Raw genomic sequence first — 22,037 nt, forward strand, 5'->3', positions numbered from 1 at the left:
TTTCCCATTAATTTTCATTGGTCGGTCAATTTTGACCATGAATACCAAAGGTGTCGCTTTTTTTTGTGAGCACTTAGACTTATAGAATCAAGTCCAATTTTTTTTGTATGTTCAGATGGCAAATGCAGGAAAAGTCACCAAGTCTTGTACTGCTCAGATAAAGGAAACAAAAATATTAAATGAGGAAAAACTATTTGGGTCAAAAATGACCGAATATCATTCGAGTGTTTAGACTTCAGCATCACTGTCATTAACATACATAGTTATATACAAAATATTTAGATATACAATATAAATAATAAAATATTGATCATTAAATGAATAAATAACCAAAAGAATATTTGTGTTTTTTTGATCAATTAACCAACCTACAGTATTTTTGTCAGTAAAAAAACAAAACAAATCCTGTTCGGAGCATCCCTACAATTCATTCACTTTAATTCTCCATCTGAAGAGTTTGATCCACCCACATCTAGAACAGAATATGAAGAAATATTCATTTATTATTATGTGGGCATTTTTTGCCCTTACATTTTGAATTTCAGGGGTATCTTTATCAATTTTGGTGGTATTGTTAATTGTTAATTTTAGACCCTGTTCCACACGCATGTTGTACCAGTGTGAACACACATTTACATGATTATACACACTTAACAGAGGCATCACACAAACACGCAGGTGCATTTCCGTTGACATGTGCCTGAAGTTTACAGACACACAAACACACAAGCAGTCCGGCGGGGTGTAAAATTGCCTTTCATTCATCTCATATTTGCCACACAATCACAAAGTTTCATCAGTGGTGCATTTTTTACTTGTTTTGTTTTTTACGTCTTGTTTGCGATTCATGATGGATAGACGATTGCGGATTATTTTGTCACATTTCAGCGCTGTACTCTTGCTGTGTTTTCCTCACGTTGGTTTTTATAAAAATAGTCACATTAAAGAAGAATCAGCGTTGTGTATGAAACTAGATTTATGAAGTAAAAGGGGCGGGGTTGAAAGGAACTGAAGGTTTGATTGACAGCTCGTATCTGACACCAACAGACGTGAAACTGCTGCGTCAGACCACAAACGTGTGTTCAAGAGGAGGCGAAACGTCAACTAGAAAACCATCTGCTACTCTTCCACTCTGAACTTCCATGATCTGAGCAATACAAGTCAAACACAAGAAAAACTATGAACTATCAGGTATTTTACATCACTCTTTTACTGAAAGACAGGAGAATCACACACACACACACACACACTTTGCAAGGACACTTCCATATACACAAGTCTTTCCTTTCTAAAGTATTTTTAAATATATGACAGATTACACAGTGCACTTGTGTAAAGGGCCGTATTGTGAGACTGAGGTGAAATTCCAGATCGTTTTTGAAGTGCATTGATTTACTTATGATACCGTATGATTTCTGCTTATTTATTGTAAAGAAATATATATATATATTCTAATCACAGTGGCTGCATTCATTCTAAAATGATTTCAAATAAAAACATGTTTGTTTTCATTTTTTTATTATTTGTTATGTGGAAACTTGTTTTTTTTAATGTGTGGAAATGGAAACAATAAGATTGAAATATCACTTGATTTGTTTTCCTTTGCCAAATGTGTTCTCTTGTACAGATGAAGTTGCCTTTGGTGTAGCTCACGACGGGGTTTGACTTGCCAAAAATCTGTGATCCTGTAATGATCGATTCATGTATATTTGAAGAATTTTAAGGGCTTGCAGCAGATAGTTTGGTAGTTTTTGACACACTGGACGGCTTTATTATAATGTTCAATATTTTTGAGCCGAAATGATACACTTGAAGAGGCTCAGATACTTTGAGTAATAATTTAAAATATTGATTATACCACATGCTTAAACACACAATTATAATTCTGAGTTTATAGTAAAATGAAAGAGGAAAACATCAATGTGTTGTTGTTTTTTCATTCAACTTTGATTACATTATGAAATACTTGATTCAATCACTTTAAATTAGTGAAATATAACGTATTTGATTTCTTCCATAGACTTTTAATAAAATCCTTCATAAAAGAGTTGTGAGCCATGAACCAAACCAACCAGCTCCGAGGAGAATCACAACATCATGAACTTTGTTTTGAGGCAAAAAAGTATTTGAAAATCAGACATAAAGACAAAGATACAAGACTGTGTACTTACCGTCTTTCATCGGTCACAAACTACAATCCCATGAAGCATTGCGAATGATGTCATTGAATAAAACCCGATGGGAATATATAAAACTATTGATTTTAGGTTGTTGATTTTAAGTATTGAAACAATATATCATTCACAGTGCATCATGGGAGTGGGCGGTCACTCCGAGACACGTTTCGTGGGTTTCGTTGGACGTGGTTCTCTGATTGGTGGATCTTTCTCTGCTGCATCATGGGTAATGTAGTTGTTTACCATGAATTCTGCTATCAAACATGATTTTTATACAATGAAGTTGAGAGCGCAGACTGATGGCTTCAACGGAAGCATATAACATCGATGAACAACCTCGTAGCTCATTGTAGGTCTGTCTTTAAACGGTTTATAAGTTAATGTTGAAAATCTATTCTTACATAGTTGCGCTCTATTGCCTTATTTATCATTATTTATCATCTGTATATTATCTCTTATCCAGGCTGTGAAGGCACAGGTATACTTCGCTTACTCCGCAGAAGTTCTCACGTGCATCCTTAAATGGACGCATCAGATTTGAACAAGTGTGAGGAAACAGGATCCATTAAAAACGACTAATGTCCTCACACAAAACTATTGTATGACTGCAGAAGACTCGGAATATAGCACATGAGTTGTATGGACTACTTATACTAGATTTTTATGATACTTTAATGATGTTTTTTCTTAAAAAATGTTTGATACATTTTCGCACAATCTTGTGTTCCACTGAAGAAAGAACGTCGATATGGAACGATATGATGGGTGAGTAAATTATCATTTTTGCCTGAATTATTCTTTAGATGTTCAAGCTTTTATCTTTATAAGAAAACAGAATCTGTGTGACAAACTGAAAAACATTTATTTTGTGGGGGGATACACACACTCACACACACACACACTCACACACACACGCACGCACACACTCACACACACACACACACTCACACACACACGCACGCACACACTCACACACACACACACTCACACACACACGCACGCACACACTCACATACACACACACTCACATACACACACACTCACACACACACACACTCACACACACACGCACGCACACACTCACATACACACACACTCACATACACACACACTCACACACACACACTCACACACACACGCACGCACACACTCACATACACAAACACACACGCACATACACAAACACACGCACGCACACACTCACATACACAATTACACACAAACACACACACACACACACACTCACACACACAAACACTCACAAACACACACAAACACTCACACATTCTCACACAAACACACACACACACTCACATACACAAACACTCACAAACACACACTCACTCACACATTCTCACACAAACACACACACTCACATACACAAACACACACGCACACACACACTCACATACACAAACACACACGCACATACACAAACTCACACACACACAAACACACACACCCATACACATACACACAAACACACTCACAAACACTCACACACACAAACACACACACACTCACAAACACACACTCACACACACAAACACTCACTCACACATTCTCACACAAACAGACACACACACTCACACACACAAACACACACGCTCAAACTCTCACTCACACATACACACACACACACACACACATATCTCACACACTCATCTCTTACATACACAAACACACACACACACACACTCACTCACACAAACTCACACACACACACACACACACACACACACATGCTCATACACTCTCTCTCACTCACACATACACACATATCTCACATACACACTCATCTCTTACATACACAAACAAACACACACACACAAGTGCTTGTACATTTTACAGGAGCTACAGATATAAATGATGATTTTGGGTGATTTAACAATTTAAGGAATATTATTATCTGGAATATTTTGCTCCTATAGGAAACACAGTATGTAGGCATGCACCGATGTATCGGCTGCCGTCCAATTATCAACCAAATTAAAAGCATCAATATATCGGTTATAAACATGAAAACTACGGTTTATTTATAATTAATTAGTAACACACTGTAAAAACTCAATTTAAATGCATAATCCAGAAATTATAATAGCCACAATATGTAGAAGGATTGGAACTCCTAAGAACATGTTATATTACATTTTTATTCAGTCTCGTTCTCACGTTAATGCGGAATCGACGTCATAAATGGACGTGACAGTTGTAAAGGCAGCACTTACCTATATGCTACATGATGAGATAAACCATCCAAAACACTTTGAAACCTGCAGAGTTTGACTTCTGAGATATCGGTATGATATCCATTAATACTGCATGATTGTTTGAATTAAGACTGAAATTGCAATATGGCCTTACGCAATTACTAAACCTTAAAAGGCTGCGTTCTAAACTGCAAAAACAGATCAAATGAATAAATTGTTATAAAAGAATCTGAGCATTTTAAAAACATGTTGATCAAAATCAAGGAAAACTTTTAGTTTATGCACCTGTAGAACACAAAAAATAATTATGTTAGAAAAAATGCTGTTTTAGAAGAGAATTCAGGGGAAGAGGATTTACTTACAGTACTATTTAAAACACTGAAAGTGTCGTCATGTATTTGTAATTATCAGCAATCATATGATTGACTTAATATAAATTATGAATACTATTATCATTATTTAATAATACTTGTGTTATCCTCCTGAGACCCGAGCGTGACTGCTGTGTGCAATTTCCATTTCCTTTTTTGATTGAATAAACATGAAAAAACAAACAAAACATTATTATTTATATTATTATTATATATATATATATATATATATATATTTTTTTAGAGCAAATAGTTTCCTAAAAATGTATGTCCTCATATGTGGACAGCGGGATTAAGTTGTGATTTTAAATAATGCCAAGCTATAGAAAGTCAAATAGTTTATGATGTTTCCAGGAGTGTTGATTATTCATGTTTTTGAGACGTTACAGACATTACATCAGAAATTATCATAATTAATTCAGATTCAAAGTAATGTCCAGCATCATCCAATCACTGTCAATCATGTTAAAATAAAATGATACATTATAAATTCTGAATCTATGTACTGATTATCATTGTCACATGTCTGTCAAACATGTTGAGTGATCCAAACATCATCTGCAGCCTGAAACTGAACTTTTGATCAGATTTTAGGAGTGAATGCACTTAACTGCATAGAGAGCTATAGGATGCTCCCTTGCTCCCTATTTAGTGAATGACTTAACCTCCAGTGTGCTGTCTGTCTGCACTGGTCTCAGAACAGTTTGAAATGCACCTTATTTTCATCCTAACTCCATATAAAGCCTCTGAAAGACACATTTATCAGTTTTTGGATGAACCCATTTATTCTCAATGTAATAATACACAGTGAACACTGTAAAAAAATTTGATGTAAAATAAACAGTAACTTACTGGCAACAAATAGCCAGCAAGTTACTGTATTCCATACCACAGTAAAATTACTGTAAAACTATCTACAGTAGTTTACAGCATACCGTATAATGATTTACAGTATGTGCTGTACTGTAAAATTAACTATTGTTTGTATGTTGTCCATTAAATTGCAGTGTCCATACCGTAGAACTAACCACAGTCAGCACAGTTATAGATTAAAGAGTTAGTTAGGGGGGTCTGGGTATCTCAGCGAGTATTGATGCTGACTATCACACCTGGAGTCGTGAGTTTGAATCCAGGGTGTGCTGAGTGACTCCAGTCAGGTCTCCTAATCAACCAAATTGATCCGGTTGCTAGGGAGGGTAGAGTCACATAGGGTAACCTCCTCGTGGTCGTGATTAGTGGTTCTCGCTCTCAATGGGGCGTGTGGTAAGTTGTGTGTGGATCGTGGAGAGTAGCATGACCTCCACATGCTGTGAGTCTCCGCGGTGTCATGCACAACGAGTCACGTGATAAGATGCACGGATTGACAGTCTCAGAAGCGGAGGCAACTGAGACTTGTCCTCCGCCACCCGGATTGAGGTGAGTAACCGCGCCACCATGAGGACCTACTAAGTAGTGGGAATTGGGCATTCCAAACTGGGAGAAAAGGGGATAAATGAAAAAGTAAGTTAGGATAACTAACTTCAATCTATTACAAGTTAAAAAATAAACAATTGAGGCTTTTTTGAAAAAACGCCACATTTATTACACAATGACAACTTAAATATCACATAAATGTTAATCATAAAAGTAAATTATGACTACACACATAAAAGTCCATTCAAAAACTTCAATATTAAGTTCACCAGATGTCCAAATGACTGAAAGAACACTTTCCTATTCTTTGCCTGTCCAGACCTAGAGAATTACAAAAATCAATTCATATCATGTAACTTAATCGGAAATTACTGTGCAGATCTTCATTGTCAGATGATAAATGTTTGAAAAAATGATTCTTAACTCCTTAAAGATGTTTTGTGAGATTTTGGTGCTCACCTGGTTCAGTCGAAAAGATGAGCGGTTTCAGCTGGACTCTAATCTCTGAAGTTAGAACAGTTTCCTGTATGTATGGATTTTTATCATATGCACGCATGCACACACTGCTACCTCCCTTAGTTATTTTATGCTCCCAGACTCTTTTCAACACATTAAACCAGACAATCTGTTCACTTAAGATAATAAGATATGGGGGGGACCTGGGTAACTCAGCGAGTAAAGACACTGACTACCACCACTGGAGTCACGAGTTCAAATCCACCAAAACCTGTTTCCTTAAGTTGTCCAAATAGCATCTTACTCATTCTGGGGAGGGGGCTGCCTGTCCATGTGCTGTGACATAACACAATTGAAGTCCCCACCCACCAAGAGGTTCCCTTTGCTGTTTTGCAAGATAACATTGAAGGTTTTTATAAAATTTGGCTCATCCTCATTTGGAGCATAGACGTTCATAAATGAGACGTCTATTCCATCTATAATCCCATTTACCAGGACGAATCTGCCTTCCACATCTTATGAACCGCGATAGATGTCAAATTCAAATTTCTATGAACTAAAATATAGAGTCCTCTTCTCTTTCCTGATTTATGGGATGAATAGTGGGCCTCGTCTGCCCAGGACCTTCTTAGTTTCTCATGTTCTGCATCTGACAGATGTGTTTCCTGAAGAAATGCTTAATTTATTATCTTTTTTTTTTTTTCAATGTGGAATGTCCAATTCCCAATGCGCTCTAAGTCCTCGTGGTGGTGTAGTGACTCGCCTCAATCCGGGTGGTGGAGGACGAATCTCAGTTGCCTCCACGTCTGAGACCGTCAGTCTGTGCATCTTATCACGTGACTTGTTGAGCGCATTACCGTGGAGACGTAGCGCGTGTGGAGGCTTCACGCTATTCTCCGCAGCATCCACGCACAACTCACCACGCGCCCCACCGAGAGTGAGAACCACATTATAGTGACCGCGAGGAGGTTACTCCATGTGACTCTACCCTCCCTAGCAACCGGGCCAATTTGGTTGCTTAGGAGACCTAGCTGGAGTCACTCAGCACGCCCTGGATTCGAACTCGCGACTCCAGGTGTGATAGTCAGCGTCAATACTCGCTGAGATACCCAGACCCCTGTCTTTTTGCATTTGTATTACTGTTGGCACTCTCTGTCTGTCTGTATACCTACTAGAATATGCATATATTTATATATTTATTTAAATGAAAATGAGCCCGTAGTCCACGACTGTGGTCAGTGTGTTTAACAGCATGCCGTTTGGCGATGAATCGATGACATTTTTAAAATGGGATATCAGATGAAACTAGAGACTCTAATCTTTTGACTCAAACAGGTTTCAGTGTAAAAACTTAATTTGGTTTCTTGCCAGATGTAGTTATGTTACCATTTCTCCCAAACACAAACTCCTCTGTGATCGATACAATATAGTTTGGTCACATGACTCCGTACATCAAAAGTTTAACCCTTTACTGACAGCACGGAGTCTCCTGAACTGAGATCAGTCGGTTTAAATTAAATTAAATTATGCGTTGCGTATTGCGAAGCCAAAATGTAATGTCCACACAGGTGGATGTGGGGTCTCAGCACGTTCAACAAGCTCAATTAATGGTAATATAGTAATGGTAATAATTTAAAGGTGCTGTAAGCGATGTTAGCCATTCTACTTCCACAAGATGAGCCGCTGAATTAGCCACGCCCCCTTACCAAAACCCTGCACTCCAAAGATACCAAACGAGCTTTCAGACCGACATCGTGCAGAAACGGTTGTTAAAAACAACAGCAGTAAAATAGCGCCCTCAACTGACAACTGTTATGAACAACATGGCATAAAAATGGCATTAAGCCTCAATAATTCGCTGCAACTACAATACTATGAGAACATGCAAAATGATTGACAGGCAGAAAGCATCATTGTCCGCTCACACATTTTTGTTTTCTGTTTACACAGTCTAAAGCTGTCACAGAGACCGGTGAGATATATTACAACACTTATTTCAGTAATATCTTTCAGGAAGTACTAATTTTTTTTTACATCCCTTTCCGTGAAAAAAATTGCTTACAGCACCTTTAAATTATAGACTAAAACTCTACTGTATAGCAGTTATTATCTCAGTTTAATTAATAATTTGTTTAATAGTTTAATATCCCAAGTCATGGATATTGGATAGAACTTACTATGTGTACTATGAACGTACTATTCGTATTATATGGTTTAACAACAAATTTATGATTTAAATAAACAATTATAGGATGTTTATGGTCTCTAGTCCCTCCACTTACTGTATATTAGAAGCTTCAAGCATCAGACAGTGCTTTGATTATCAACATGAGTGTTTAATTTAAGTTTTAATGTCATCTCTAATATTGTCTAATGTTTATGGCAAATCAAATCATGTGAAATTAGCTGTAAAAGACTGTTGCAGACTGCATCTGTCAATTCACTGGATGGCTCTTGACCTTTCCATTATACTGCTAATGAGGCATCTATATATGTACATCTATGATCAAAGCTCATTGCTCACTAGCGCTCAGCAATCACTTAGCGGTCAGACAGTGTCAGTGCACCACTGAAACATTAACTGAAGTCATCTAAACAAGCATGCATTAAACATAAAAGAAAAATCCTAATCAAGGACATTTCTTTTGATACTTTATTTACTTAAGGGGCAAAATGCAAATTTAAAATAGGTACAATGGCTGGAAAAGCAGAGTTTCAAAAATTCATTTTACATTTGTATGATATTGCTTTACATATTTAAATATTTCTTTTAACTCAATAAATACATGTGTCCTTTAGGCAAACATGCAGATGGATTTGCTGTCTATTACAATATAATACACATGAAAAATATTAGTTTCTATTATAATAATATTGCACATATCTAGTGACTGGCTAGTTTTTGGGTCTTCTCCAGTCACGCATCGGCATCTTTAACGGTTTTAATGTGTTTAGTAGAGTGGAATAATTAAGAACTGTAGTGTTGTTTCAATGCAGCTGGAAACACAATGCATAGAACATGTATGACAATTAATATAATTAAAAGACAAATCATAATATCAAAAGCTAAATACAGTACACATGATGAAAAACGTCAAATTAAACTGTTGTGCCCTTCTGCTGGTGTTAGGTCAGATTTATCAGAACAGTGTTGAGGGTGCGTTCACCGACACCAGACAGTACAGCTGTGAGTAAACATTGTGTCACGCTACAGATCAGCATTCATTTTTGAGCAGTTTGACACAGTGAAATGAGTCACATCACACTCACCGTGGCCTTATTGACATATTCTTCATAAATCAAGTGCAAAAAGCATGTGACCATGAGTGACAGACTGTCCAATCAGCTCTCAGAAGAAAACAGATCTTAAAGCTGTTTCAGTGCTGGATGAGTTGATGTACAGTCAAACAAACACAGGCGTCCACTGGTTTATAGACAGGAAAATATAAGAAAATACGCAACCTTTAAAAAAACAAACAAAACTCAATTAAATCACAAGTAATGTGAATGAATTCGGATCAAACAGAAATGACAGCAGCTAAACAAAGATACTCTACAAGCAGATACAATTTAAGAGACCTTAAAATCAAGACAATGATTGTAGTAAAACACTGGGTGATGACGACACTCGTGTAATTGACGTGTTGAACTGCAGCTCATAGTTCACCCCAAAATCAAACAAGAAATAAGTATAATTTGCACAATGAAAATAATGCCTGTTTTTAAGGCCATTTAAAGTTTTGTAACATGACAGTTAAAGGTGCTGTAAGTGATTTCAGCCAGTCTAGAATATCCTCAAGCAATCGAGTTGAGCTGTTGAATTAGCCACGCCCCTTTCCCCAAAACCCCGCCCTTCAAAGATACCAAATGAGCTTTATTGATACTGACACTGAGCAGATACTGTTGTTAAAACAACCGCAGCAAAATAGCGCCCTCATCTGACAACTGCTATGAACAACATGGCATAAAAATGGCATTAAGCCTCAATAATTCACTGCAACTACAATACTATGAGAATGTGCAAAATGACTGACAGGCAGAAAGCATCAGAGACCGCTTAAGTACAAATAATTATTAAAATGATAATTTTCATAAATTATTAAAGGAATATTCCAGGTTCAATACAAGTTAAGGTCAATCAACAGCATTTGTGACCATGTTGATTATCACAAAACATTTTTTTTTGACTTGTCCCTCCTTTTCTAAAAAACTAAAAAAAAAAGAAAAAAACAATCTGGGTTAATACAATGGAAGTGAATGGGGCCAATCCGTACACAGGATTTCAGGGCTATAAAACCGATCACTAACCTTTACTGTGTAAAGTTATATTCAATATGTTTAACTCCAATACCATGATTACAGGGTTTTGTCATCATGGAGATAACTTTACACAGATGCGGTAAGTGATTTTATCATACTAAAATAATGTTAACACACATATTGTTTACGTCTTGTGGCTATTAGAGGTCGACCGATAGTGGGTTTTGCCGATACCGATAACTAAGGTGGTGGAAAAGGCCGATAACCGATTAATCGACCGATAGTTTTTAAAAATGTGTTTATAGAATGATCAAAGATTTCTTAGTATTTTCTTACTATAACGGGCGCAGACACTGAATCTACAAGAGTCTAACATGAATAAAATCTCAAAAGAAGTTTATCATGCAACAAAAATTCCAATAATAATCGGGAAAATGATGATTGTGTATAACGTGGGCCTTTTAATTATAAAGAAGCCCAAAATACATCAGGGACTTTATTTAAAAAAAAAAATTTTTTTTTAAATTCTTGGATCTGTTATAATGCTCTTTATTTAAGTATTTAACAAATTAAGTTTTTATAGCCTATATATTTTACCATATGAGGTGTATTGATGAGGAATAAATATAAAAAAAACAAAAAAACATCTGAAACTATCGGCAAAGATTTTTGTCGATAACCGATGGCTCCAAAAAGCAACTATCGGCACGATTAATTGGTAAAACCCATATATCCATCTACCTCTTGTCTATACTTTTGAAACTGTGAGTATTTCAACATTACAGATTGACCCCATTGACTTCCATTGTAAGTGTCTCACTAGAACACAGATTTGTGCTTTTTTTTTTTTTTTTTTTAAAGGAGGAACGAGTCAAAATTAATTTCTGTGGAAATCAATAGAGGTAGACCGATTAATCGGTGCCAATAGTTTTTATTTATTATTTTTGTATTCCTACAGTATAACAGCAGCCTCAAAAAGTGAAATAAAAACAATCACTAACACCTCGTGGGGATTTATTCTATCTAAATCTTTCATCATTGATAATATTCAACCATATTTTTATCCTTCAATGCATATTTTGTTATTTTGATTACATAAATCAAGTTTTCTAAATTGAAGCGAGAGCATGCAAAGAAACATGTGACTATATAGACGTGCCCTGCACAAATATCGTGTCTCCAACTTTCTTGTGAATAATAATAAAATACCTCATATAGAAAATCCTCAGTCTGGTAAATAAAAGCTATAAAAGTTTAATTTGGTAAATACTAAAAACATAGAGCCAATTCTCTGTAATTTCAAAGTAAGAGTCCCGAAATAAGTGTATTCTGGGCTTGTTTATAGTATACTTCATTTTACTGGTTATTATACGGATTTGGTTGCACAATAGACTGAATCTGGACTCTTGTAGCCTCTGTCTGTGCCTGTTGTAGTATAGAAAGCATAAAAATAATTTTTTACATTCTATAAATCGATTTTAAAAACTATCGCCCCATTAATCGGTTATCGGCCTATTTGACCCCCTTAGTTATCGGTATCGGCAAAATCCACAATCAGTTGACCTCTAGTAAATCAGCATTATGCCACAAATACTGTCCATTGAGCTTAACTTGTACTGAATCTAGAATATTTCTTTAATCAGTATAATTATTAATCAATGGAGACTCTCATTAGTGAAAATCAATTCAATTATTTAAATCAGCTTAAATGAAAGGCAACTACCACGATGTTTAAATAAGCTACTTTTCAATTCACATTAAAGTAATGTGCTTAATTGTCATGAAAATAATAACAATTTTAATGATCTTAAAAATAGACGTTGTTTAGATTTGGGGGTGAAATATGACCTGTTCTTGACTGGTTTCATCCCATCACGTCACTCATTTATACCAGCTGAGTGCCACACAGACTGATGTTCAGGGCATTAATGACCGATATCACCAACTTTTACTGAAACAAAACAAACTTCAAAAACCTCCCGCTATCATATATAAAGACACAAATAGAAGAAAACAAATAAATGACTGGAATAACACACTCAACAAACCGATTAAGTGAACGTTTGCTTCATTAATCTGTTGTGTACTAGTTCAGCTGTCAGTATTGTGAGGTAAACACACATATTCTCTGATGTTTCTTCATATGGACATAATACAAGAGCAGATCATGTTTGTCACTAAACACACACTGTTGAGTCAGCAGCGGTTCAGCTCTCCCAGTCTGTGCAGGGCAGCGTCTCGTCCTCTGAGTCTGATTCGGGCGAAGCCTCTTTAATGCGTCTCAGTGCCTCGTGAATGCTGCGTGTCAGCGAGTCGGTTGAATCGTGCATCATCCCCTTCACGCCGCGCTCCTGTCGCCGCACTTTACGCAGCTTCACGCCCTTCCTGATCTGAGCCAGAATATTATTCCCGTCATCCTCGTCCGGATCGGGAGCCAGCACACGCAGCTCGGCCTTCCGCAGGTGGAAACTGCCGCGCTTCAGACTGGCTAAAACCTCGTCCATCGGAGAGCTCGCTGAGGAGAGAACGCAACATTACTGACATGTCTTCTAGAACATTCAATGGTATCACACTGTCAGTTACCACAGACGATTTCAACTCATCTTTCAGTATGTAAATAAACCGGAAATGTGTTTACAAGTCTATGGGGAAAGTGTACTAGAGGGTCTGAATGCAGAAATGTGAAGCTTGTATTCCCATTAAAACACTTCTGTCCCATTTGATCTATTAAATATTGAATTTGTTTATTTGAGGTGGATTCTTGCACAAATAGGAAGTGAAAGTAACATCTTTTTTTACTCGCATCCTGGTCATGACATGAGTTGCTCGATTGCATGTATACTTTGTACAGACAGCGTTAGTTAGTGATTCTATCACACCAAGAGAATCTAATCAAAAGCTAACACGTGTAATGATGTTGTATAATGTTATAAAATGTTTAGGGCTGTTGATTTAACACGTTAATTCAGTGTGATTAATTATATAAAAAACTATATACAAATATTTTTTAATAACGGGTTAAAAAGATTTCCGCAATGAATCATGTCCACGGACCTGTTTTTAGCAGGAGGCAGTAAACGAAACCAGGGTTCATAAATTCAGTTTTCTAAAATTTAAGGTCATAAAAAGTATCTTAAATGGTATAACAAAAGTCTTAATTTTCATTTAAAGAGGTCTTAAATTTGGGGACGGAAAGACCAGAATCGTGTTTTGGCCCTAATGTGATTATTCAACTTTAAAAGATTACACTTTTTTTTTTCACCCCTTTTTCTCCCCAATTTGGAATGCCCAGTTCCCAATGCGCTCTAAGTCCTCGTGGTGGCGTAGTGACTCGCCTCAATCCGGGTGGTGGAGGATGAATCTCAGTTGCCTCCGCGTCTGAGACCATCAACCCGAACATCTTATCACATGACTTGTTGAGCGCGTTACTGTGGAGACATAGCGCGTGTGGAGGCTTCACGCTATTCTTCACGGCATCCACACACAACTCACCACGCGCCCCACCGAGAGCGAGAACCACATTATAGCGACCACGAGGAGGTTACCCCATGTGACTCTACCCTCCCTAGCAACCGGGCACTATTGTCACTATTGCAATTTCGACAAAACCTCATCTATGTTAGCCCTCGAGATAATGAGCCCATTTATATGCACACCAATAAACTGATAACTCCCGTAAATCAGATTATTTAAAGAAATCAGACAAAGCAAGAAAACCACGTTTACATGAGATCTGAAATAATCAAGTTATTCTCCGTTTTAGACGTCAGACCGCGAAGAGGCATGCGCACAACACTATTCCAATAAGAGTAAACACGAGTTGTGTTGGTGTTGTGAGGGTGTATCGTGTCACCTCTCCTCCACTGGTTGGACTCCAGTGACGAGGTCTTCCTCAACTTCTTCCTGGCGTTCACCAGCTGACTGCTGTCGAAGAACCGAGCGGAGAATGGGGCGAGTGGACTCTCAGCCATGGGCTGCTGCAGGGGGCTGCTTGGCTGGCACTGCCCATCTGCGGGCATCTCCTCTAGAGAGGGAGGGGGTGGAGGAGGTGGAGGGGGAGGTGGGGGTGGAGGAGGAGGAGGGGAGATGGGCGAGGTGGAGGAGTCCAGCAGCAGGAGCTCTTGGGTAGGAGGAAGTGATGCGTGCGCAGCGTCCAGAGGGGTGACATCAGCGACGGCCATGCCCATTGTGGGCAGAGACAGGAAACTGTCGGGTCTGCACAGCTCCGGGACTCCTGCGGAATGTTCTAAAGGCGCTGGAGCGTCTTCCGTCTGCACGCTAGCAGTCTGCATCTGCGGCGGCTCCAGTCTCGCGGTGGTTTGGGTCGGACCGGTTTTCTTTCTGGAGTACGCCAATCGCAGACGTGTGGATTTCAGAGTCACCTGACCTGGGTAGCGCTGTGTGATGACCAAAGATGATGTTTAGCAATAAAAACCTCTAAAATGAGAACAATCACATAATGCATGCAAACCTCAACATTAACGTTAACGAACAACCACAAAACTGAACTATCGAATGAATTTAATATAAGTCTGATTGGATAATGGAGTGTGATAGAATCTGCAACAGAATACAATGAATGCTTCAAAGTCTACACAGGTAAGCTGGCAGGCATAAAGTGAATTAACACTAATCAACAACACTGAGGATAATGAATGTTTAATGTCACAGGTTTGTGAATATCCTCGTGCGACCCCGCGTCCACATGTTGTATTTTGACTTCACTATATGCAACGCATAATTTCAATTCATTTAAAGTGACTGAATACTGTTCACAAGACTCTAGACTGTCATTTAAGAGTTAAAATTCTGACACACCAAGTCATGTGACACAACAGCATGATGTCGATTTCCGTGAAGCGCTTCTACGGATGCAGCGCCAACAAAAGTGCCTCTGATAAGAAATCTCTAAGTTTTTCATTGAAACCTGTTTGGTTGTAAAGAGTACAGTCTCTAGTTTCATTAGATATGCCACTTTTTCCACATATACATGATGTCCACATACGTGGATATTGGGACATTATTCCCTTAAAAGTTGAAAAAACTGTGCTGTTCTATATGTGGATATAGGTCTGACTATGTGAGACTGTAGTTTGAAGTAATCACTTTTCTTTGCATGATACACTGACTACATTTATACGATAGCCTATGTCGCCGTTAGCTAGCTAGCCAGATTTATCAATAGCTGTTAGCCAAAATTGGTGGATGATGACAGTGGCTGTTTATAAAATAGACTGTACATTATAAATATGTTGACACAATTCAGTATTGATGTGATTCTATCACAACTGTCATGTTGATATATCGATGCGCTATTGTTTTATAATAATAGATTGTATATATTTTCTGTATAATCAAGTTACGTTACACTAATGAATGGCGCTTTTTGCATTATCTTGAACATTGTCTAGCATTCATTTCATGTGTTATTGTAGTTTACCTTGCTGAATAATTACAGATGAACATTGACATTAACCTGACTTTTAGTATAAAGAGAAGATCGTTGAAATTATTTGAAAGTTACGAAGCAAGGTAGCTTGCAATTTGTCAGCGTTAGCAGGCAAGATCAAGTTAGCTAAAATGACACAGATCAATCCTTATGGCACTATATTTCACATGTTTTGCAGTTATGTAAGTTTACCTGTCCAATAAGAAGAACGCCAATTCAGGGTCGGTTTTGATCCCCAAAACTGAACGAAGGTCCCTCCAGGAATCAAATGTCCTGCCGATGTAGGTTTCCCTCGACCATGATCACGTTCACGCTTAGCCAGACGGGATTCAGAAGATAAATGTTTCTTTGTTTTTTTTTGTCTTACTCTGAGTTTGTGTAGGAGTCGGTGTTGTGCTGGGAGCCGGACGTTTGCTGGATTCCATCTCTAAGATAACGTTACCTAGTGTTGCAGTTTGTTGACGCTGTTGAATAGCAGAAGCACTGAGGCTCTCGGGAGCGCGCGTAAACGTCACACACTTTGGATTTTCCCGGCAAAAGCGACCCGCTCCCTTCACATGAAAATCAGTCTACAGGCTTTAATAGGCAACCTAGGAAGTCCTGGAAGGACTCATTTTTTAAGTTGCGTTACAAGCCGTTCACACATTGGCCAAAAAAAGGCGAATATTACATGAAAAATCTTACATACTGCACCTTTAACTGCTGAGTCAACAAGAGGAACGTCTGACCTGTTTGAAGCTGCGCAGTCGATCTAGAGTTCTCTGTCTCTCCTGACTGACTCGAGAGATGCGCTGCTCTTCCTCCTCCTCTTCAACCTGTCAAAACACATCATGTATGATCAGTATATTATCTGAGATGTTTTCATCATATCATATGAAGCAGGTGTATGTCCTCTAACTCTCTCACCTGCCACAGAGCCTGCTGGGAAACACAGTCCATGCCGCTCTGCCGCTTCTCTAGTTTCTGTGTGTGATTAATGATGCAGATTTCCTGATAAAACAACAGTCTGATCAATAACACACATAATCTGATCTCTGTATGGAGTTTACAATCATTTCATATTAAAATCGCCTGTTTATATTCTTCACAAATCACCTTTGGCTTTGTTTACAAACCCGATCCAAACCGCAGTTAGTCCTAAAGATCAGATTTGAAACCACACATGGGATTAATGTGCAGTCTGTGACTGTGATTGTGTTTTAAAAGTAGTCTTTGTTACCTTCTTGTTTTTGAGGTAGGCTTTCTTGGCGGTAATGCGGCCTCTCCTGGCCTCCAGTTGGCGAGTCCTCTGCTGTAACTTGGTGATATCATCTCTAGGTGGGGTCAATGGGGTTGCGGGGTCGTCGGTGGCCTTCATGGCGTCGGGGCTCTCATACGTGTCGTAGTACACCACTTCTTCCTGTCTCTCTGAAACATACACACACAGATATGAGGGGCTGCTGGGGTGAACGGGACGCAGAGCTGCAGATACATGAGAACTGGCGCTCACCGCTCATCTGTCTGCGCAGACTCTGCAGCTGTGCAGTCAATAGCAGCTCTTCATACTTGAGGATCTCAAACTGGATCTCATAGAGCTGCAGTTGAAGCTCGTAGTACAGTGCCTCCAACTGGTCCAATCGCACCATTGCGTCCTCTCCATCCTGCAGACCCTGCATCTGACATGCAAACAAACACGTTAAACGGACTCACACTTCATGATGACAAGACAGCTGAAGCATCTACAGATTCCTATCAGTGTCTGCTTAACATGACTAGTGTTTTCTCTAAGACTGACAAGTAGAGATGCACCGATATATCGGCCAAACATCGGTATTAGCCGATAGAAACAATTACTTGCACTATCGCACATAGGCACACTGTATAAAGATAGACGATAATCAGTGCCAGTTATTTCCTGTCAAAACATGCACTTTGAATTACGTGACAATGACAGCAGAGTTGCCATTTGTAATCTTTGCACTGCAAGAATTTCACAAGGTGGAACTACTGTTTAAACTTTAAACATTTTAAAACTAAGTGTACGCAGGCTGGTCCAAAGGGGGGTGCTATATCGCGAAAAAAGTTTATGCTTAAAACATTAAAGTTTCCGTATACATACAGTAAATCAGGCATATGAGGTATCATTTGAAAGCTTAGAATTTGATCTTTTCAGAGGTCACATCACTTCTGCATTTATGTTACTTAAAATAACAAAAGGCCTCAAAACATTCACATTGAAAATTAGCACCCCCTTGAGGTAATGGGGTAGAAATATTTATATGAAAATAAAAGTGTGTGAATGGTGAGCTTTTAAATTTGAGTGTGAAAAATTGCGGGCGGCAGCACAAAAATGCATCAGAGTTTAAGGGGTTAAAAAACAAAGTAAAAAACTAACACCTTAAAGCTAAATACAACAAGGAATAGGGCAAGTTTGTTAAAGCTACAAAAGGGACAAGCTTCATCATTCAGAATTAAGTTCATGTGAGTTAATGTTGATGTTGGTAAGGAGTAAATGTGCAGCAAGCATGCGTGATGGACGAGCATCCTGTGACAGAGTGTGCATCAGCTGGTGCAGTTTCAATCTCTCCCACTTAGATCGGGACATTCACACAACTCACAGAAGAGACGCTGACTGCATAGAGAAATGACTGTTTCAGAGTTTGTAGTTATTTACATGATCTGCTTCCGTATTATTAGAATTTTAATAAAGCTATAACACATTAAATATATCCGCATTAAAGATGTAACGCATTAAATATATTTGCGTTAAAGATGTAACGCATTAAATATAGCCGCATTAAAGATGTAAAGCATTAAATATAGCTGCATTAAAGATGTAACGCATTAAATATAGCTGCATTAAAGATGTAACGCATTAAATATAGCTGCATTAAAGATGTAACGCATTAAATATAGCTGCATTAAATATAGCTGCATTAAAGATGTAACGCATTAAATATAGCTGCATTAAATATAGCTGCATTAAAAATGTAACGCATGAAATATAGCTGCATTAAAAATGTAATGCATTAAAGATGTAATGCATTAAATATAGCTGCATTAAATATAACTGCATTAAAGATGTAATGCATGAAATATAGCTGCATTAAATATAACTGCATTAAAGATGTAATGCATTAAATATAGCTGCATTAAATATAGCTGCATTAAAGATGTAACGCATGAAATATAGCTGCATTAAAGATGTAACGCATGAAATATAGCTGCATTAAAGATGTAACGCATGAAATATAGCTGCATTAAATATAGCTGCATTAAAGATGTAATGCATTAAATATAGCTGCATTAAAGATGTAACGCATTAAATATAGCTGCATTAAAGATGTAACGCAGTAAATATAGCCGCATTAAAGATGTAATGCGTTAAATATAGCTGCATTAAAGATGTAACACATTAAATATAACTGCATTAAAGATGTACTGCATTAAATATAGCTGCATTAAAGATGTAACGCATTAAATATATATGCATTAAAGATGTAACGCAGTAAATATAGCCGCATTAAAGATGTAATGCGTTAAATATAGCTGCATTAAATATAGCTGCATTAAAGATGTAACGCATTAAATATAGCTGCATTAAAGATGTAATGCACGAAATATATATGCATTAAAGATGTAACGCATGAAATATAGCTGCATTAAAGATGTAACGCATTAAATATAGCTGCATTAAAGATGTAATGCATTAAATATATCTGCATTAAAGATGTAACGCAGTAAATATAGCCGCATTAAAGATGTAATGCGTTAAATATAGCTGCATTAAATATAGCTGCATTAAAGATGTAACGCATTAAATATATCTGCATTAAAGATGTAATGCACTAAATATATATGCATTAAAGATGTAACGCATTAAATATAGCCACATTAAAGATGTAACGCATTAAATATAGCCGCATTAAAGATGTAATGCATTAAATACAGCTGCATTAAAGATGTAACGCATTAAATATAGCCGCATTAAATATGTAACATTAAATATATCTGCATTAAAGATGTAACGCATTAAGTATAGCTGCATTAAAGATGTAACGCATTAAGTAGAGCTGCATTAAAGATGTAACGCATTACGTATAACTGCATTAAAGATGTAATGCATTAAATATAGCTGTATTAAAGATGTAACGCATTAAATATAGCTGCATTAAATATAGCTGCATTAAAGATGTAACACATTAAATATAACTGCATTAAATATAGCTGCATTAAATATAGCTGCATTAAAGATGTAACGCATTAAATATAGCCGCATTAAATATAGCCGCATTAAAGATGTAACGCATTAAATACAGCCGCATTAAAGATGTAACGCATTAAATATAGCCGCATTAAAGATATAACGCATTAAATATAACCGCATTAAAGATGTAACACATTAAATATAACCGCATTAAAGATGTAACGCATTAAATATAACTGCATTAAAGATGTAACGCGGGGGTGTTTCCTTTAAAGAGCTCCGGCTCCACTTATTCCACAACGAGAGTGCTTCTGTATTAATTTATTTAGTATTTTTGCATTATAATTCCCTCGTACTTTGTGATCTAAATCAGCTGAAGCTGTTTGTAAAGTTTACAGTGCATCTGTGATCTGTGTAATTCCTCTCCTCAGTCAGTCGTGAACTGCAGTGCTGCTCTCACGCGTCATCATTAGAGTTTAATGTGATCTCATGTTACGTTAAATGACATCAAACGACTATTCGCCAATGACATTTTTTGTCGACAATCTATTTATTAACAACGAATAATCATTTCAGCCCTAGTATTAATAGACCCTTTTTCAATTGTAGGATCTCCCACAGTTGTCATAATTTTTCATAGATTGAATGTAATGTTTATCAGTAGGACACATATGATTATTCATAAGATGAAGATCTGCTGTAACAGAGATGGAGAATGATGGAGACCCACAGAGTTATGTGACCATTATGTCCTTTTCTTATTTAATGTGGCAATAAAACGTGTTTGCTGTCTTGTCACCTAAAAGTCCATGGCTGTGCAGTCTCATGTAGAGGGTCCATCTACCTCCAAAAAACTTGGTACTGAAATGTTGTTGTTTTAACTGAAGATCATGTGTCTGATTATACATGATAGATGTTCATGATCTCAATATTAGAGAAAAGTAACTCTCGTCTCTTCCTAGTTGTAAAGGAAACTGTAAAAGGTCCATATTGAAAGGCAGATTAAACATGTAATTTAGAGAAGGATCATATGCAGCTTCTAATTGAGTAGAGGAGGATGAGCATCAGAAAGACATCTTTTCATTGAATCACTTGACCACCAGCTAAAGGAAGGCACTGTGGGTGACTCTACAGGGCTCGACAATAAGGACTGCCCGATGGGCTGGGGCCAGTGTGAGAGAGATTCGGGCCAGTTTCTAGAACTGTCACTTGCCCGATCGGGCCAGTGCTGCATTTATAACATTAGTGCAAGAAAACAACAAGCGAGAGAGCACAAAAATGACACTGAACAAACAAAGTATTGTAACCGATGAGCAAGTGCGATTCTATTTAGCTCGCAAAGATGCATGAGAGCATAATATACTGGATGCACCAAGGCACAGTTGCATGCACGCATAAGAGCATGCAGACACCGAGCGCACTCTCCTAGCATTGTCCTCGCTCTTTTCCAAGTGTCTTAGCAGCAGCTATTACCATTGTGAAGAAAACAGTAGGACAAAAAAACACTTTTGCATG

General features: G+C 37.6%; 2 protein-coding genes across 4 annotated transcripts in view; one reads left to right on the forward strand and one right to left on the reverse strand.

Moving 5' to 3' along the window:
- LOC127428979 (homer protein homolog 1-like) overlaps positions 1 to 1,907 on the forward strand; it is a 27,818-nt gene extending 25,911 nt beyond the window's left edge. The window contains exons 9-10 of one of the 2 annotated variants that reach the window (XR_007895213.1): positions 1 to 1,191; positions 1,628 to 1,907. The exon at positions 1 to 1,191 is cut by the window's left edge and continues 1,536 nt beyond it. The gene's annotated coding sequence lies outside the window, so the exon portion shown is untranslated. The other variant, XM_051677679.1, reaches the window with a different exon arrangement.
- Positions 1,908 to 9,266: 7,359 nt separating this feature from the next.
- Positions 9,267 to 22,037, reverse strand: part of LOC127428968 (junction-mediating and -regulatory protein-like) — a 44,453-nt gene continuing 31,682 nt past the window's right edge. The window contains exons 5-10 of one of the 2 annotated variants that reach the window (XM_051677662.1): positions 17,826 to 17,991; positions 17,556 to 17,743; positions 17,243 to 17,299; positions 17,065 to 17,151; positions 14,741 to 15,284; positions 9,267 to 13,402 (exon numbers count right to left, since the gene is read on the reverse strand). In XM_051677662.1, coding sequence (XP_051533622.1) covers positions 13,095 to 13,402; positions 14,741 to 15,284; positions 17,065 to 17,151; positions 17,243 to 17,299; positions 17,556 to 17,743; positions 17,826 to 17,991 — 1,350 coding nt within the window. In that variant the 3' untranslated portion in view covers positions 9,267 to 13,094. Of the gene's footprint in view, positions 13,403 to 14,740; positions 15,285 to 17,064; positions 17,152 to 17,242; positions 17,327 to 17,555; positions 17,744 to 17,825; positions 17,992 to 22,037 lie in introns of both variants that reach the window. The other variant, XM_051677661.1, reaches the window with a different exon arrangement.

Source organism: Myxocyprinus asiaticus, chromosome 38, assembly GCF_019703515.2.
Source record: "Myxocyprinus asiaticus isolate MX2 ecotype Aquarium Trade chromosome 38, UBuf_Myxa_2, whole genome shotgun sequence".
Taxonomy (NCBI): domain Eukaryota; kingdom Metazoa; phylum Chordata; class Actinopteri; order Cypriniformes; family Catostomidae; genus Myxocyprinus; species Myxocyprinus asiaticus.